The 19,030-nt window shown below is 41.4% G+C and overlaps 1 protein-coding gene across 2 annotated transcripts in view; it reads left to right on the top strand.

Annotated features, from left to right (window-relative positions):
- SYT16 (synaptotagmin 16) overlaps window positions 1-19,030 on the top strand; it is a 113,165-nt gene that overhangs the window by 79,126 nt on the left and 15,009 nt on the right. The window contains exons 3-5 of one of the 2 annotated variants that reach the window (XM_089522754.1): window positions 5,977-6,189; window positions 9,814-10,070; window positions 17,929-18,372. In XM_089522754.1, the coding sequence (XP_089378880.1) occupies window positions 5,977-6,189; window positions 9,814-10,070; window positions 17,929-18,372 (914 nt within the window). The remainder of the gene's footprint in view (window positions 1-5,976; window positions 6,190-9,813; window positions 10,071-17,928; window positions 18,373-19,030) is intronic. The other variant, XM_089522755.1, reaches the window with a different exon arrangement.

Raw genomic sequence — 19,030 nt, 5'->3', positions numbered from 1 at the left:
ACATTTGGCATTTGAAACGGAGGAGATAATAGTTTGAATAAAAAGGGGGAAAATGAATAGGCACTTCACCTTGAATGGTTTAGATTAGCATCAAAGTTTCATCCCCCCAGTTATCTGTACTTTCAGTGTGATGTATTTGAATAAAGAGCCCTCCTGTCTTCTCAGCCTGACATTGTACAGTATTCTTGTTGCTGAAATATAAATGAGCCGGATATACATGAGGGAAAGGCTGGTGGTGTTACAATGGCAAAATTGAAGGTTTCCTTGTGATTGTAAGATTGGAGCCATGCCAACTAATGGCCGTATTCAGATTACACTGAAATGTGTTGAATTTTCACATCTCAGATAAATACTGTTTTCTCCCAGCTAATGGGTTGAATGAGGCAGCTACATTGCAGGGAGTATGTAGGTACAAGATCTGGTCAGTGTGTCACAGTCCCTTGAACACTGCCTTAAGTTTCATGATAAAAGAGAGACAGATTATAATAGGGTCAGGAGTACCCTAACCCCTGAGAGTTCAGGGCCAAAACCTGAGGCATCAGGCTTCTGGTGAGATTACACAGTGATGTCTTTCCAAGGCAACACTCTCTTCCTGGGATTCACCCCTTTGCCCTAAGAAGAGATGCTAGGCCCTGAGATCTGGGGTTTATAAATATATAAAATAAAAGAATACAGTGGAGTCTTGGTATCTGCTTGGATTGGTTCCATGATTCCCTGTGGATGCCACAATCCATGGATGCTCAAGTCCTGTTAAATACAATGGCATAGTGAAATGGTGTCCCAAATATAAAATATGAAATGGCAAAATAAATAATGACAAAATCAATCTTTGCTTTTTGGATTTTATATTTCTTTGAATATTTTCAGGGCATGGATGGTTGAATCCATTCATAAAAAAACTGTACATTTGCCCATTAAAATAAATAGGATCACTCTGGATAGTTAAGCAACCTCACAAAAGGCTGTCATTTGTAAGGAGTGTGGGGAATGTTGGAGTACCACTTACCCTTCCACACACAACTGTGAAATTGCTTTACTTATTTGTCCTTGGAAAAGATTGTTGGAGTTCCTGCTGCTGCTTTTTCCTCTTCATCTCCTTTGCTTCTTTATTTGTACATTGGGCCCTTGGTATCTGCTGAAGTTTGGTTCCAGGTCCCCCTGTGGATAACAACATCTGTGGATGCTCATGTCCCATTAAATACAATGACATGGTAAAATGGTGTCCCTTATATAAAATGGCAAAATCAAACTTTGCTTTTTGGAATGTATATATTTTTAAAATATCTTCAAACCACAGATGCTTGAATCTGTGGATATGGAGGGCTGACTCTACCCCAACTTTCTCCCAAATCTGGGACTCAAGGTGGCTTATTTTAAATGTACACTACTGAAGCCCACTTATTTTGGTTTTACAGACTGAAGGAAAGGGGATGTGGCTCAGTGGTAGGCTCAGGTTCAATCCATAACATCTCCAGTTAAAAAAGATATTAGTTAGCTGGGCAGGGAAGTCATGAATTTTCTCTTGGGAACTTGAGCAGAGGTCTGACTCTGTATACAGCAGCTTCATTATAGGTCAATATTTCACATTTGTGCTGCTTTGGGCAACCAGTGTTATATGACTTGGGATACAGATTAGACTTAAGTTATGTATCTTGCAAAAAATGCTTTGGGTTCTTCTGGACAGACCATGGTCATTATCACATGACCAATCTCACTGCAGTTGCGCTGGTCATAAGAAAACAAATATAACCAGCTTGAGAACAGCTATTATTCCACTTCTCTCCATTTGCATGATTGGGGCTGCTTCTGTCATTTGCAATCTCTCCTGCACTCCTCCTTAACCTCACCTCCCTACTCTGTGCCTTACCCTGCATGCCTTTCAGGTTTTTTGAATTTTATTTTTAGTTTTTACTTTTCAGTGCAATTGCAGAGTTATGCTATATGATTTGATGTATATACTCATGTACAAGTCTAGAAATTTTAGTCAAAAATCAGTCTAAAAAACCTGAGTGACTTATCCATGGGTCAATGTAAGTAGTGTACCTTAACTCTTAGCAAAATAGAAACCATCTCCTTCTCTTAGTAGAGCGGCCAAAGGCGAGAGCTTAATCCTTCTCTGAGTAGAGTGGTGAAAGTCTAGACCTTAGGTACAAGGAAACTAAAAGAAACACTGACCCCATCTACTCTCTCCACTTATGGTATTTTTGAATGCCTGGGTGGGAAAATAGTGGCATTCTTTGGCATCACTTCCCTTTCCTTCATCCTTTATATCCTTTGTTGTATGCCCCTAAGTTTTACCCTTGACTTATACTCAGGTTATATCAAAATCCTTAATTTTGGCCCCCAAACCTGCCCTCAGTTTATTCATGAGGTTGACTTATAGTCGAGTATATACTGTAAGTTAAAAAAAAATATATAGAAAAAATTAAAGGAAATCAGTCTGCTTGGGGATAGCAAGGGAAGGGGGGAGAGGATGAGACTGTGTAATGCTGTAACTGCTGCAGCAGCAATGTTTCAAACCTGAGGACTAATAGGACTGCTGTGTGACTGGGATCTTATTGATGGGTTTTCCTCATCAATGAAAAGGAACTCTCTAACCATGCTTGGGAGACACAGCAGCTAGGGGTGGGAGGTGATGTCGTGTAACAAGTATTGCCAAAGGCTCTATTTTATGACTGTAATTGTGGTTTAAAGGGTGTGCGATAATCTCCATAGTCTGCGTATCTGTCCCCATTCAGCTCTGTTTAATAGTCAACATGTTCCAGTACATGTGTACCAAAAACAAATGTCTGATGTTAGTCTTGAAAGCAGCATGACTAATTCAGATGTATAACACAATTCTGATGTGAATTATAACCTTAATTAACCCAGTGTTCAAAATAGTGTTTTAATATAATGTGGCCTTAACTCTGATGTTAGCACAAGTTTTGTAGAAGAGCAGTTTTCACCAGGAAAAAGATTTGGTAGGCCACTTCTCTGCCATGCTTGAGTAATTTGTGCAGATTTAGATGAGCATATTGGAGAGTCATGCCAGGTAGTTGGAGGATGTGGATGAAACAGAGGTTTTACTCAGTGAAAGCAAAAACTTAGGCATGTGGCTGCAGCACCAATATAACTTTTCCAAATGGAGCTAAAGAGAAGCATGAAAATATTTCTTAGATCTGGAAATGAACTGACATAGTTTGCCTGCCTGCCTGCCTTTGTCCCAGTTATACAAAGGACCTCATAAACCCTGTAAGGATGGCCAATATGTCCCAGCCCAGGATTTCCTCTGCCCCATCTCAGATTCGCCCCATTTCACTCGCTGCCCTTCACTCCTGGAACCTTCTTCTCCCATGAACAAGAGCCATCACTTCTTTAACCAGCTTCAAAACGGAGCTGAAGACCATCTTGTTCAGACAAGCGTTCCCAGGCATTGCATAATTGTCACTTGCTATTTGATGCTCTTTTGTTGTCTGTTTTATTGAATCATTTCCTGTATTGCTATGTATTTTATATGTATTATCCTACTAGAAAGGCCCCTTCCCCACCACCACTCCCTTCTCCTTTTGTGTCGTGTCTTTCTAGATTGTAAGCCTGAGGGCAGGGAACTGTTTAATTAAAAAGATTGCATGTACAGCGCTGTGTAAATTTACAGCGCTTTATAAATAAAGGTTAATAATAATAATAATAATAACATTTGCAAGATGCTGCATACTTACATCATTTATATCATGGCCTCTCCTAGAAGATTTTGAAAACTGTAAGTTAGTAATACATTTGAGTGTGCTCTTTACTGCTAATCTCTTGTCTTCTACCCTTTAAAAATTTATAGGGCCTGAACAGACAGGCCAAAATAAAGCTGCTTCAGGTCACTTTGGAGGTATGCTATTTAAATGACACATACATCTTAAGAGGTCAGAAGCTGCGTGAAAGCTGTGTTCCAGTCCTTAGGACTGGAGTATGGCTTTGATGCAGCTTCCAGCCTCTCAGGACGCATGCAGCATTTAAACAGCACACCCCCAATGTGACCCGAAGCAGCTTTATTGTGGCCTGTCTGTTCAGGCCCATAGTTACCTAGTGCCTCAGCATTAAGTTATACTAAATAAAGGTGATCTGAAATACACAGGCTCCTTTTAAATTTGTGAGTCTGTTGGCAAAACTGTACCTGTTATTTGCTGGCCAAATGGCAGGTAGAGCCTTGTGGGATGAAACAAAAAATTCAAGCCAGTACGGCAATTGATCAGAGGTTATGAGAGTTGTAGTACAAAACCCCAAAAGAATACTTATATAAATCCTGTTTATTTAAGGGGTCTACTCTAGTTGAAACTACATATTGGATTTAGTTTTTGGAAAGGGTATGCATTGAGAAGTTACACAATATGAGAACCACATTGGTACTGGATTCTCCCAAATATTCACTAATTTCCTCCAACTGTAGTGATCAGACCATTATAGTACTGTGCTGCATCTCAGTTTTCCTTGCCATCTGTATTGGGCAGGGAGGTGGCAATAGAACAGAAGGAAGCTTTCCTCTGGGAACTCACCGGATTGGGGGAGCAGTGGGTGTGAAGGACAGTTGATGTGTGTGTAGGAGGGGGAGAGCAAGCAAGAGTGTTTGAGAATATAAACATGCCAGCTGTCAAGTGTGTTACTATTTTGTATTGCTTACCCATGAGAATCAAGGAACAGAGATCTGGCAGGAGCTTTTCAGCAAACTCTACATGTATGAAAAGGGAAATTAAGACCTATCTGCTATCATGCCTTTTTTTTTTTTTTAGTTGGGTTATAGAAATGTTATAAGATTGCCTTCTCCCTGATACCAGTCAGGATCTTATGGATCTACTCAGTCAGCATCTGAAGTGCACAAGGTTTTAAAAAACTGAATTCGACTAATTTTTATTTTGCTTTTTGTGGTATTTTCATGCCAGAATTTTGTAATATGCATCCACAGCATGGGGAAAGGGTAAATAGAACTTCAGTTATGGGACTCATCTGGAAATACCGCCATTGCCCTGGGTTTTAAGACACTGGTTCCTTGTTTGGGTAGGAAGACAGTTCTCTTGGTTTGTAGCCTAAGTTGGATGTGCATGGTATAGGTTAGCTGTTGTTGATCAAGAAACCTACCTCAAGAAACCTTCTTGAGATTTAAAAGCTTATAAGAATGATTAATAACAGAGTGATAAATGAATTGGTAAATGCCTGAACCATGCAATAGTTAAAATTGCCTATCTGCTTCTGTGATTCTGTGCTTATCTGTCTGCCATCCATCCATCCGTCTGTCCGTCCATCCATCCATCCATCCATCCATCCATCCATCCATCCATCCATCCAGGTTGGCTTGCAGAAATGGTGAGGATGAAGCACAAACGTGACCCCATTTTCAGTTTGCAGTTTTGCATTACATGTCATTTCAATGTCAAACCAGGTTTCATTGCTCACCTTCAGGGTATACTCTACTCTTTCTCTTTTTGTTTCCCTTCAAGATCAGAAGCTGGTTGGCTAAAATGTGTCAGAGGCATTTATGTTTTCTGATAATGCTTGAGATTTTCAAGTCTGTTCAGCAACATTAGGAAAAATCCATCCGTCCATCCATCCATCCATGTGCTGCCTTTCTCCTAGAGCTCACAGAACAAAATTAACCAAAATCTACCAACGCAATTAAAAAAAATAAATAAAAATAAAACTGAAATCTAACAAGTAGTAAACTCACCACAAACATCCTCTATTCATGGATCAAAAGGAGTAAAAATGGATTCCTGATCAAAAGGATGGGGAAATGAAAGAAACGTGAACTATTTGTTGATTCAATTAAGAGATCACCAAGAAGATAAGAAGTTTGGGATGAAAAAGTGTCATTGGAAGACCCAGCAGGCTCATGTTTTGTTCTGTGTATTTTCTGAAAACCATTCCCTGGCCTGCTAACATGTGGTTTTGACCATGTTCTCTTCAAGGAGCTGGCAAAAGCTCATGTATGTGTGTATTCTTTTCTCCCAGTGAACAGCTATGGGGAGGATGAAGACCTAACAACGTCCTCAGACAGCGATGATGAGGTGATTAAGCAGTTCGAGATCTCTGTTTCACGTTCACAGAGCTTTCGGTCAGGAGTTTCCGAGAAAGGAACCCAAGCGGGTTTAGAACGCAGGCCAAAATTCAATCGCTTGCTGTCTAACCATGAAGAGTACAGCTCAGAGGTCTCTGAATGCGAAGGTATTAATCAGCTTTGTCTGAAAACAGAAAAAGAGAAATGGTTTGCCTTGAGAATGCCACACACCCATAACAGGGGAAGAGTCACTTTCTGTTTCTTCAAAGGAAATTACAAAAGAAACAGAAATGTGCTTGATTTGTCTGGACTGAAGGTTCTGAGCAGTACAGGTAGAAATCTAATCCAGGCTCCCTGTGTGCAGACATATCTTCCCATGACTTGCACTGATGCTGCATTTAGTCTCGATGGACAGGCATGATCTCTTCATGAGAGGTTTTATCTGACTTGGGTGGACAACAGCAGTAGTTGATGCAATTGTCATCTATTTTCCTCTTCGTTGTCAATTTATATTGTTATACTATAAGATAAGCACAAGAGATACCTCAGTACATCTCTGTGGCTGTGTAGCATCAGGGGAATCCTTCAAGAAAGTTATAACATTGTATCTGAATTTCTCATTAAGGAACTCATTACAGTAATGTAGACTTTAGTTGATTGACTCATACTCATGTTGGATGTAAGTTCCTTCAGTGACTCATCTTGACAATTAATGACACACTGACTTGCTGGTGTCTTTCACTTCAAGCAGCAGGGAAGATCTCCCCCCAGTGCATGGGTCACTTGGAAGGTATCTTGGAAGAGAACAGCAAATATGTTAGGCAATGGGACTTGAGACTAAAAGGTAGAGACTTGACTTGAGACTTGGAGTAAAGGACTTGAATACATCACTGGTAATGTTCAGAACATTAAAAAAAGAAAAACTGCTCTGGCTTTCAGAGCTGGCATTGTAATCTTACAGCTACACTGCAGAAATAATGCAGTTTGATACCATGTTAACTGCCATGGCTCAATGCTGTGGGATTCAGGAATCTGTAGTTTTGTGAAATATTTAGGCTTCTCTGTCAGAGAGTTCTGGTGCCACAACAAACTACAAATTCCAGGACTCCATAGCATTGAGCCAAGGCAGTTAAAATGGTGTTAAACTTTATTCTTTCTGCAATGCAGATGCAGCCCTAGATATTTCTGCTCAAAAGTAAGTCCCCTTTATTTCGGTGATGCTTAGTCCCAGGTAAGTGGGTATAGGATTGCACCTTTAGCCACCCACTTGGATCCCTTGAATTGTATTTCTTAGTAGACTCATGTATTCTGAAACATATATATGATCAGAGCTTAGATTAAGACTAGTGCTTCCAGAAATTTGCAGCCAGTGTTGCCAGTGGCCACACAAGCTGCAGAATTCTTGGAACCAAAAAGAATTCCCCCCAGACTTTGGATTTTATGCTGGCTGCAAATCTATAAGGCATAGAGTATATGGAGTGGCAGGCGGTGAAACTATGTGTGGGATGTGTGTAATGTAACTTCTCACTATAAAACCACTTCTATTCTGGAAACTTGAAACATTTCATTTATTTATTTTAAACTAAAAAACCTGTCTTCCTGCCCACTGCTGTTATGTGTTGCAAATGTAAATCAAACACGTACTTGCTAATTTAAAGCTGCAATCTGTTGTGCTCGCTTTCAGTTTCACTGGAGCTCAGAGCCATCAGATTGGGGTGCAGCAGAATGAGATTATTGCTACAATCCTATGCGCAGTCACTTGTTAGGTGAAAATCCTATAGACATCCACCTGTTCTGAGAAAAAGTACAGTGGACCTTCCACATTCTCTGGGTTAGGGTCACAGGACCCCTGTGAAAGTGGAAAATCCACAGATAAAATAGCACTTATTACCTGAGAGAACACCTCTCTAGGAATCTCTGAGTCCTCCAAGGTAATTCTATGGTCAACATCTGTCCAAAGGTGACCATGAAATTATGTTGGAGGACCTACAAATGCCTAGAGTAGTGTTCTTTCTAGGAATCTCTAGGTCCTCCAGCACAGCTTTGGGTGGACGTTGACCACAGAATCACTTGAGGGTCTGGAGATTCTTAGAGGGAACACACTAATCAAATCTGTGAATAATCACATTCACAAAAGTCAAAGTCACAAACGTAGAGGGCTGACTTTACTTAGAACTGAGCTACATAATTGCAAGCCATGGTGCCCATTTCGTTGGAAGGAAGTCTGGTTGAATTCACTAGCATACCTAGAACCAAATTATAAGATACATTGATTTCATTAAGGCTTGTAGTCTACAAACCTGAGCCCACCTGAAAAGTCTTAGAAAAATTCATAAATACCTGAACATCCCTAAAGCATTTTGTTTATGGAGAGGGTTATTTCAATTACCATTCATTGGTTTATTTTGTCTTCAGGTTTCCCTGCTATCTCTGTTTTTTTCTCGGTCAGATAAAGGGATGTTCCTGTGTGTTGCTGAAATGGCAGAAGTTCTCAGCCTTTAGCTCTCCAGATATTTTGGGCTCCAAGCCCCCGAAGTCCCAGGTGGCATGGCTAATGATCAGGAATTCTGGAATTTGCAGTCCAAAACATCTGGAAGGCCAAAGATGAATAAACACTGATTTAGAACAGCTTTCCTCAACCTGGGGTCTTTCATTGACTATTGGCTGCGGATAATGAATGGTGTAGTCCAGTGCATTGGGAATGCATCAGGGTTGCAAAAAGTTATTTAAAGAAACAGCATGTTACCATCCACAAGGGTGTGGTAAAGGTAATTTCACTGCCTTGAGACACTGAAATGTACATAGAAACTGCACTGCACTGTAGACATGATACAGTTTGACACCACTTTAACCACCATGGCCCAATGCTATGGAACCCTGGGATTTGTAGTTTATTATGGCACCAGAGCTCTCAGACAGAAGGCTAAATATCTCTAACAGAAGGCTAAATAAATGCACTGAGCCATTGCAATTAAAGAGGTGTCAAATTGCATTAATTTTTCAGTGCAGATGCAGCCTATGTGGGCCTTCATTTATATATGATATTAGGTTTACAAACATCTCATTGCCATATGCACTATTCACTTCAAAATAAAGGCACAGGTTTACAGCTTAAATGGAATATCTAGTGGTGATTGATGGCTTCCACATTGGTAGGGTGAAGGCCCAGCTCTGGGTTTCAATGTGAAATTTAAATGTGAAATGCTGAGCCAGTTTTGGGAGATAGGGTTGAGCACTTCAGAAAGATCCTTCAGCATCTGGAGTGGATTTATTACCCTGCTGATATGGAAATCACAGATCACCACTGGTTATATAAGAAGAAGCCTTTAGGATTCTGAAAAGCATCTTGTCTGGCCCATTTTGTGCCATGTGTTTGGAACAGGGCATCTTTACATAATGTTTTCAAAACTCAAGGAATTCATAAGTCTGTCACACACTTTGGCCTGTTACAGACTGCCAAAATAAAGCTGCTTCGTGTCTCTTTGGAGGTATGCTGTTTAAATGATGCATGCATCCAAAGAATTCAGAAGCTGCACCAAAGCTGCACTCCAGTGCTTAGGAATGGAGTGTGGCTTTGGCGCAACCTCCAGACTCGTAGGACCCATGCATCATTTAAACAGCATACCGCCAAAGAGACCCAAAGCAGGCTTTATTTTGGTAGTCTGTAACAGGCCATAGTTATCACTTTCAGACCCAGAACTGAAATGGATTATAACATGCGCAACACAATTGCTGATATTAATCCCCTTTCCAAAAATGTTATTTCCCCCCCGGTCCTTGAAATGTGTTAGATCTGGATGGATTCAGCCAATTGAGTTACCAAGACAACCTCTCTTATCATGAAGATGACCATCTATCATTCGATTCAAGAACTGCATCAGAAAGCAGAGGCTCTGGGCAACCCAAAGATCCTGATATGGAGGTTAGTACGCTGCCAAGCCTCAGCCGGCAAGAAACTGAAGGGAGCTTAGAAATGGAGACAGCTTTCAGTAATCAAGGATTTGAAGGGAATGATGCTACTGACAGCTCATCGGCCTGGAGTCCGGAGGTAAGATGAAACAGTTGTTCTCATGTGATGGTATGCTTTGATTTTATGAACTCTCATCCAGGATGGCTTCCTTTTCATATTACATTAGTAAATACCCTTAATGTTAATGTAAGAACATCACAGTATTTGAACATCTGTGCTCTTCAGTGATTTCCAGTACACACTTTAAGTCTATGGTGTGTCCTCTGAGCAGATTTCATATGACAGCCCATAAGAGATAATGTCAAAGGTATTTCATAGTGGCAGTTGTGGAATTTTGTTGCATATTGGAATTTTGTTGCATTGCTGCTATTGTTAATACAGTTTCATCAATGTGCATGGCCACTTACTGAATCAAAGAAAAGACAGGCTGTTTCCCCTGATCCTCTTGGAAACCTCCCACCCAAGACATGCCCTTCCTGCCTTGTCCTATAACCACTCTGCACTGCAGTCTCCACTTGGAGCTCTCTTCTGACTTGTCACAACAGAGCTTGTCCAGGAAGGCAGTCCATGATTCCTCTGGTTGCCACTGAATTAACTTCTCATGTCAGAGAAGAGAATTGGGCACTTGGGGCTAGGCACATGTGTCCTAAAGGGTGATCTTGTTCAACAGCACCCATCTTAATAGTACATCTCATCATGTGCCATCTTGATGCAGACTGGTTGAATGGTTTGAAAGTTTTCTTAAAGGTTTCAGGTAGGTGAATATGTGTTATCGTATTTCATAAAATCATAGAGTTGGAAGAGACCACAAGGGCCATCCGGTCCAATCCCCTGCCATGCAGGAAATCTAAATCAAAGCATCCTCAACAGATGGCCTTCCAACCTCTATTTGAAGACTTCTAAGAAAGGAGACTTCTCCACACTCCGAGGGAGTTTGTTCCACTGTCGAACAACCCTTACTGTCAGGAAGTTCCTCCTAATGTTGAGGTGGAATCTCTTTTCCTGGAGCTTGCATCCATTGTTCCACCTTCTAGTCTCTGGAACAGCAGAAAACAAGCTAGCTCCCTCCTCAACATGACATCCCTTCAAGTATTTAAACAGGGCTCTCATGTCACCTCTTCACCTTCTCCTCTCCAGGCAAAACATACCCAGCTCCCTTGTTTAATCATTGTGACCCTTTTCCTAATGAATACTAAGAAGTGTAGTTTTCTTTAGAAGGCTATCAAGGAGTGAGATCAAATACAATCCCTTCTTTATGGTAAACAGTGTAGGCAAACAGGTCTAAAGATATGCTTGCCGATGTTTCTTAAAGTAAGCTGTTATTTTCTCTGTAAGATGGTTCAATATTGTTTCCATTGTACAAATAAGGAATTGAGTGGGGAATAGTAAGTACTTTGTTTCAGAGGTGGGGTGGAATAATTTGATGGATCCAGGTATCTCGGCACCAAGATCAACCTTCTATCCTACCCTAGTACTTGTTACTGGGCCAAAGAGTGTGTCTTCTGTCAATGTGATCAAGGCAGTAATTTTGCTTGTCAGAATTTAGAGTTAAGGACATTGTATGATTGCTGTGAAGGAGATTGGGAAATGAGAATGTTCAAGGCTTTACAAATTCTGCAGCTGCAGATACTTCTCTTCTTCCGCCCCCTTGGTTGACAGTTATTAAGAGATATGCCAGCTTGCGATATATATATATATATATATATATATATATATATATATATATATTAAACAAAATTCCCATAGAATCTTGCCAGTAGTTGCAGTGAAACAAGCAATAGAGCGTTGCTTACTGTAGCAGTTCTGTTTTCCTTCAGTTCGCAGCCTGAATCCCACAACCATTCTGGTTCTAATATTACTACCACAGTATTTCTCAAGGAAGAGCCATAGCTCAGTGAGTCTGGAGGTTTTTAAAGAGCGGATGGATGGCCATTTGTTTGGTTACTTTGATTGTGAGTTCCTGCATGGCAGGGGGTTGGACTGAATGGCCCTTGAGGACTCTTCCAACTCTAGGATTCTGTGAGTTAATCAAGAAGAAACATAATTTATCACACTGTCTCAGCTTGTATGAAATGAGATACCATTCATAGCTTTAATTAAAATGACATAACATTTCAATATTGTGATCAAAGAGGCAAAAAAGGGCCTTCTCTGTTCTAGGCAGGCACATACACCTGCAATAGGATCAGCTAGAATACAATTCCATTATTTTCCAACTGAGGTTTTATTGTATTCTAGCCAGCTTGGTGTAGTGGTTTGAATGTTGGACTGCAACTCTGGGGATCAGGGTTCGATTCCCAGCGTGGCCATGAAGCCCACTGGGTGACCTTGGGCAAGTCACATGTTCTCAGCTTCAGGAGAAGGCAATGGCAAACCTCCTTTGAACAAATCTTGCTAAGAAAGCCCTGTGACAGGTTTGTCTTAGTGTCACCATAAGTCAGAAATGACTTGAAGGCACACAGCAACGAAAAAGTTGGTTTCAAAACTTTGGTCTTCCAAGTGTTTTGAACTTCAGCCCCTAGAAGTCCCAGAGAGCTTGACTTATGTTCAGGGATTCTGGGAGCTGAAGTCCAAAACACCTGGAGGACCAAAGTTTGGGAACTACTGTTTACCCCAAATGTGCTGCTTCAGCCCAACACCAAAAGGCTGTGTTTCTCCAGCCCTCCTTCCCCATATGCCTAGTACAGATGCTACTAAAAAACTTCTAGATAGACAATGGATGAGGAGGAAGAGGGCCTGTAGTCATAAAATGACTTTTAAAAATGGAGCTTTCTATTGGAGGCTTTGTTAAGTTATGTCTGTATGTCTAAACTGAGGTTGTAATAAAAGCAGTGAAGTTTGCACCTAAGGAGACATTCATCTGGATTTTGATCTACTTTCCCTGAAGGGCTTCCATCTGGCTGCATCATATCGTTAAAATTAAAGTCTGAATCTGTGCCTCTGAGTTTCTAAAAATACCCCAGCATCTCTGAACTCCATTCTAATACTCACCTATTCAGAAATAAAATCTTCACTTTGGCAGTGCAACCGCAAATACCATTTCAGGGCCATTCCCATAATTGCCTTCTTTGTCAGATTGATATTGGCTTCCTCCCTCCTACTACTTTTGTGCTCTTTTCCTCTGCCTACTTACATTTTTCTTGCATCTACCTCACACACATAAATTCAGTTCTGGTAGTAGGAGTGCCTTGTACTGAAGGCCATATCCAACTAAATCTAACTTATGTGACATTTTCCCCCTGTTGGTCCAAAGCAACAAATACTGCTTTCGGGAGGGAATTATTCAACATTCAGAACCTTGGTAAACAATATAGTCTACACCGCAAGTCTGTGGGGGAAAATATGCCACACAATAAAATGGGATAGTGCCAAGCTGTAGGCTCTGAAACTTGGAATCTGATTCTGTGTTTTCTGCACCACCAGTTCCTCCAGTTCAAGGGTGGGAAATGGATGGCCTCTAGGAAGCATGTGGCCCTTGAGGGGCCATGTGGCACTTGGGATCCTCTCAAGTGCATAGCCCCTTCATCCCCTCCCTGCTAAAATAACTTCAAAATGTCTAAATGTTCTGTTTTTTTGTGATAAATCAATTCATTTGAAATGTGTTACTGGAGAAGGGTGCTGAGGGATAGCCAAAATGACAAACAAATGGGTTCTTGAACAGATCAAGGCTGAAATCTCCCTGGAAGCAAAGATGACGATACTGGGGCTGTCATACTTTGGTCATATATAAGAAAGCACGACTCATTAGAAAAGACAGTGTTGTTGAGGAAGATAGAGGGCAGAAGAAATAATCTTCTTTCAAGACTGCATGCCTGATGTATAAGTGAGACTATGGGCCTGAGTCTGCAGGACTTGAGCAAAGAGGCAGAGGATAGGGGTTTGTGGAGACATCTCATTCACCGCGTTGCCATGAGTCGAAGTCAACTCGAAGGCAGCTAACAACAACAATCCGGAATGGATTGGGTGCTTTTGGTGGCATCAACGGCATTCTCCCGTGTGGTAAGACATGTTTCCCCCCTGTTCCGTACCCTTCCGTTCCATTCCCGTGCCACAGAGAGCTGTGTGATAAACTCCATAATCTGAGATGTGGATCGTTGTGGTTCTTAAAAAAAGAACTGCTAAGGAATCTGGTACCAAATGCACCAGTTTAAATGGGCTTTTCAGTTGCTCCTGTCCTGCAAACTGCACCAAGTACAATAGGTTCAAGTCTGAACTGCAAGGAAATAACCCATTTTCCAAACCGGGTTATTTTGTAGTGTGAATGGGGCCTTCTGGTCACCAAAATGGCAGTTGCAGTGGCCCAGCTGCAGACTGCTGGAGCTCCAGAAGTGCTGAAAATTGGCTGGTGCAGCCTTCTGTGTAACAGTTTGCCCATTCCTGCTGTAGCTGGAGGAAGGAGCTACTCATGTCTGAAACTGTCTGTCCGTCCGTCCATCCATCCATCCATCCATCCATCCATTGCATTTTAACTGCTTTTCTGCCTACCAGGAGTTTCAGTGTTCAGTTTTACAAATCAAAGGCCAGCTGAAATAATGCATTTTAAAACCCACATACAAACAAAACCATTAACAAAAGCAAAGCAAGAAACAAAGAGCAGAAAGAACAAACAAGGAAGGAAAAATGGGAGTACCGGAAGAGTGAGCTGGAACAAAAACAGGGATGGAGCATGTTTCAAGAAGAGTAAGGGAAGTCTATCTGTATGTTTCCTAAGAAATTTGATCATGCCCTGGCCACACAGAAAACAGGTTGTTAGAGCTATAAGATTCTGAGAGTTGTAGGCTGTGCTGTCTGCAGGATTCTGTGTGCCATAGCACACAAATTAGTTTTTCAGACCACTTCCTCTCCTTCTTACTTTATCTGCACAATATTATTATTATTATTATTATTATTATTATTATTATTATTAACCTTTATTTATATTTAGATTTATTTATATGCCTCTGAAGATGAAACAGAGAGAGCTCCTTGGAGGAGAAATTGAAATGTCATAAATAAATTCTTTGTCGTTTGTTGTTGTGTGTCTTCAAGTAGTTTCTGACTTGTGGTGACCCTAAGGCTATCATGGGATTTTCTTGGCAAATTTCTCAGAGAGGATTTGCCATTGCCATCCTCTGAGACTGAAAGAGTGTGATTTGCCTAAGATCACCCAGTAGGTTTTCATGGCTGAGCTTTGATTCAAACCCTGGTCTCCAAAATGTGACTTGATACAAGGCAGCTTCTTCTGTAACTGTGTCTTCCAGAATCCCACCAGCAACCACCTCCAGTGTTGGCCACACTGGCTGGAGCATTCTGGGAGCAACAGTCCACAACATTCCTAAGCTCTGGATTTGCTCATTCTGTCATGACTAAATTTGTTCAGGCCAGGTTCTGCCTGCTACAGGCTTGAGCAACATGTGTCCTACCAAACTCAAATGCAACTCGCCAGTCATGAATGGTCCTCCCACCCCTGGGGTGTCAGCTGTTGTTGTTGTTGTGTGTGCTTTCAAGTTGTTTCCGACTTATGGTGATCCTAAGATGATCCTATAATGGGGTTTTCTTGGCATGATTTGTTCAGAGGAGGTTTGCCATTGCCTTCCCTTGAGGCTGAGAGCATGTGATTGCCCAAGGTCACCCAGCGGGTTCCATGGCTGAGCTGGGAATCGTACCCTGGTCCCCAAAGTCATAGTCCAACACTTAGCCACTGTACCATGCTAGCCTTCTTGGGATGTCAGTACCTACCTGATATTACTACCTACTCAGAACTGAATTGTTTAAGGATGAGGATTTTCATGAGCCACTGGGAGATCACAGGACATGGCAGGTATCTAGCCTGGTGGATAACACATTGTGTGTGTGTTTTTTGTTAAAGTAATTCATGACTTTTTTTTCTGTTACTTCTGCTCAGTTTTGCTGTTTAAAAAAATAGGATCAAGACTGCTTACAAGCTACAAAACAGCTATCAGCAATGAGAAAATGACAAACGTATTTTTTTAATTACAAGGTGTTAAAAAAAATAATAGTAGCAGTAAGACTCTTAAATCGTGCAGATCTGCTCTGTTCCCTTGAATATCCTGTTCTTTTATAGTGTGCTCATGTTTAAATAGAAAGGAGTGGTCTCTATAGCAACCTTTTCTAGTCTAAGATTAAAAAGCACCTTTGAACAGAAAACACACACACACACCCAGAAAACTGATAACCTGTCTGTCCTCTGTCTCCTTCCCCTTCCACCTTGGTTTTGTTTTATCACATTGATGTTTTGCAAAAAAAGAAAGAAAAAGGCTAATGGGTGTGCCTGAAAACATGCAAAGGAATATTTAAGGCAATATGAATTAATTTTTTTAGCTGTGAAAAGGCTTATGTGGAACTTAAAGGGAAGGCAGGATGTGTGTGTTTATACCTCTAGTTAAACTGAAGCCAAAATAGAGATACTGGTGGTAGCACAGATGGTTGGAAATTAGCCTGTCTTCCCACGCTATGGTTTTCATGACCTAGCCATATTTTTGTATGTACAAATATCTGGTAGGAAAAATGACCAGAAATTTAAGCTCTTGTTTAAAAAGAGAGTGAAATAACCAGGAATCGAATCATAGATTCTTGGATGCCATTCCAACTCCATGCCATCCAGGATTACACAGCAACAGCACTCCTGAAAGATGCCATCCATCCTCTGTTTAAAGACCTCCAAGGGTGGAGAGTCCATCACCTTCCAAGGCAATCTATCCTACTGTTGAACAACACTGAACAGCAAAAAAGTTCTTCTTAATGTTTAGACAGAATCTCTTTTCTTGTAATTTGAACCCACTGGTTCGTGTTCTAGTCTCTGGAGCAGCAGGAAACAAGCCCACATCATCTTCTACATGACATCTCCAAGTATTTGAAGATGGCTATTGAGAAGAAGGATCCAGAATGAGCTCACCGCCAACGTACTTCACAATATCACATAACCCTGTTATAGTGTTATTATTCTGCTTTTACTGCTATGGTTGCCTCCTGGGGCATTCTGGAGTTTGTAGTTTCGTGAGGCCTAAGAGCTCTTTGGCTGAGAAATTTAAATCACCCTCCCTCAACTGCAAATCCCAGGATTCCACAGGAGGCAGCCATAGGAAGAAAAGTGGAATAACAGCACAGTGTAGTACAGTATTTGTCTTTTTCAGTAGTAGGAGTATTTAGAGTTTCACCTGTAAAACTGAGGAAGTAGACCCAGTCTACGAAAGTTTGTGCTACAACTTCTTTTGCACAATTAGTCTCAAGGGTGCTGTAAAATCCATTTTCATACTGATATTTCAGACTAACAAGGCTTTCCCTCTGAATTCTACCTCTAAATCTGGTCTTTATCTTAGCACTCATATATCTCTCACATAAACCATTAATGAAGAGTTTTCCCCATACACCTGCACTGTCTTTCCTTCCTTAACAGGACTACAGCTTCCATTCATTAAGCATTCAAAGATATAGCCATGTTAATTGTAGACTCAGTCTATAGAGAGATCTTGTAGCACTTTGAGACTAACTGAAAGATTCTTTCAGTTAGTCTCAAAGGTGCTACAAGATCTCTCTACATACTGATTCCTTTAGCATATGGGAGTTTCTTAGCTCTTCAACTTAGCTCAACATCCTTCATCTCTCAGCCTTTTTCAATGAAGCCCTTGCAACCTGTTTCTATTCTTCCCTACTTTTCAGACCACAGCTATTCTCTTCCCTGCCCTATTTTGCCTTTGCAGTTTTTGATTATTTCTTACTTTCCAGACTGCATCCTTCTTTCTCCTGTATACATAAAAGAGTGCACAAACCCTGCCCACCTCAAGGCACTGTGCTAGACTTTTGGGGCCCCTCTATACCTGCCAAAATGACAGTATTCTATAATGCCTGTGCTCCAGCAATTTTCTTTCTTGTTTTTCTGCTCTCCTGACGGCCCATCTGCTTTCTTCTTCTCACTTTTTATTTTCTCTCCTAACAGGAACATGAAGGAGCAAATGTTCTTCCAGCTCATCCTAGCTCCCATGAGCCCATTTCCAAGTGCGGAGACCTAGATGTCATCTTTGATTATAGGCCTTCCACCCAGAAGCTGCTGGTGACTGTCCTGGAGGCGAAGGATATCCCAGACAAGGATCGCAGTGGAGTGAGCAGTTGGCAAGTCCATCTGGTCCTGATGCCTAGTAAGAAACAGAGGGGAAAGACAAGTGTCCAGAGAGGTCCCAACCCAACATTCAAGGACAAGGTGACATTCACTAAGTTAGCCCCTGAGGAGCTGAGCACCTATGCCATCCGATTCCGCCTCTACTCTGTGCGCAAAATGATCAAGGAGAGGATGATGGGCGAACGGTTCTTTTATCTTAGCAACCTCAACCAGGAGGGGGAGATGAAGGTGACACTGGTTTTGGAGCCAAGAAGCAACTTGTGTGTAAGTCCTTTTTCAATTGTGGCAGGGCTCCCAAAATGTCTTGCTGGTGAGTTGCTTCTGCTCATGGGGATTGAAAGGCAGAGAGAGTTAAGGAGACTCCCAGCCTACCCATAACACTGGTTTCAAGAAGAATCTCAATGCAATCATCATTGTTATGTTGGCAATTTACCTTTTTCAAATGTTGTGATCTCCCCAGCTGCAACCCCAACCACTTTGATGGGCATCATAGAGTCAGACACAACTTTGGACCCTCTTCCCAAGGGAAATAGCAGAGGGGTGATCTGGAGAAATGAGATTCTGAGCAGGGAGAGTGTTAAGCAACTTCCTCCATCCCCAAATGACATCTTTGAGGCATGTCTACACAGGCCAATTACACTGGTTTCTTCCCCACCCCACAACCTGTCTGTATGATGTAGGGCCAAAGTTCCGAATTGAGTAGGGACTATCGTTATGAGAGAAGACCAGTTCTGCACCAAATCTGCCCTATCTTTGGACAAATTTGTTTTAAAAACTTCACCTTTTGATCCAGATTTTGCAGGAAAATCTGGACAACTCTGCGACAGTGCTGGGTGAATGTTTACATATGAGTCCTGTTGTGCCATCCATTGCCACTGGTGTAAATTTCTCCCTCTGAGCTTAGAAATAAGGCACTCAGCAT

The sequence above is a fragment of the Sceloporus occidentalis genome, unplaced genomic scaffold (assembly GCF_023333645.1).
Source record: "Sceloporus occidentalis isolate IW3139 unplaced genomic scaffold, rSceOcc1.0.p SCAF_4, whole genome shotgun sequence".
Classification (NCBI taxonomy): Eukaryota; Metazoa; Chordata; class Lepidosauria; order Squamata; family Phrynosomatidae; genus Sceloporus; species Sceloporus occidentalis.
The sequence above is the reverse complement of the archived record's forward strand: the minus strand, read 5'-3'. Positions and strand labels throughout refer to the sequence as shown.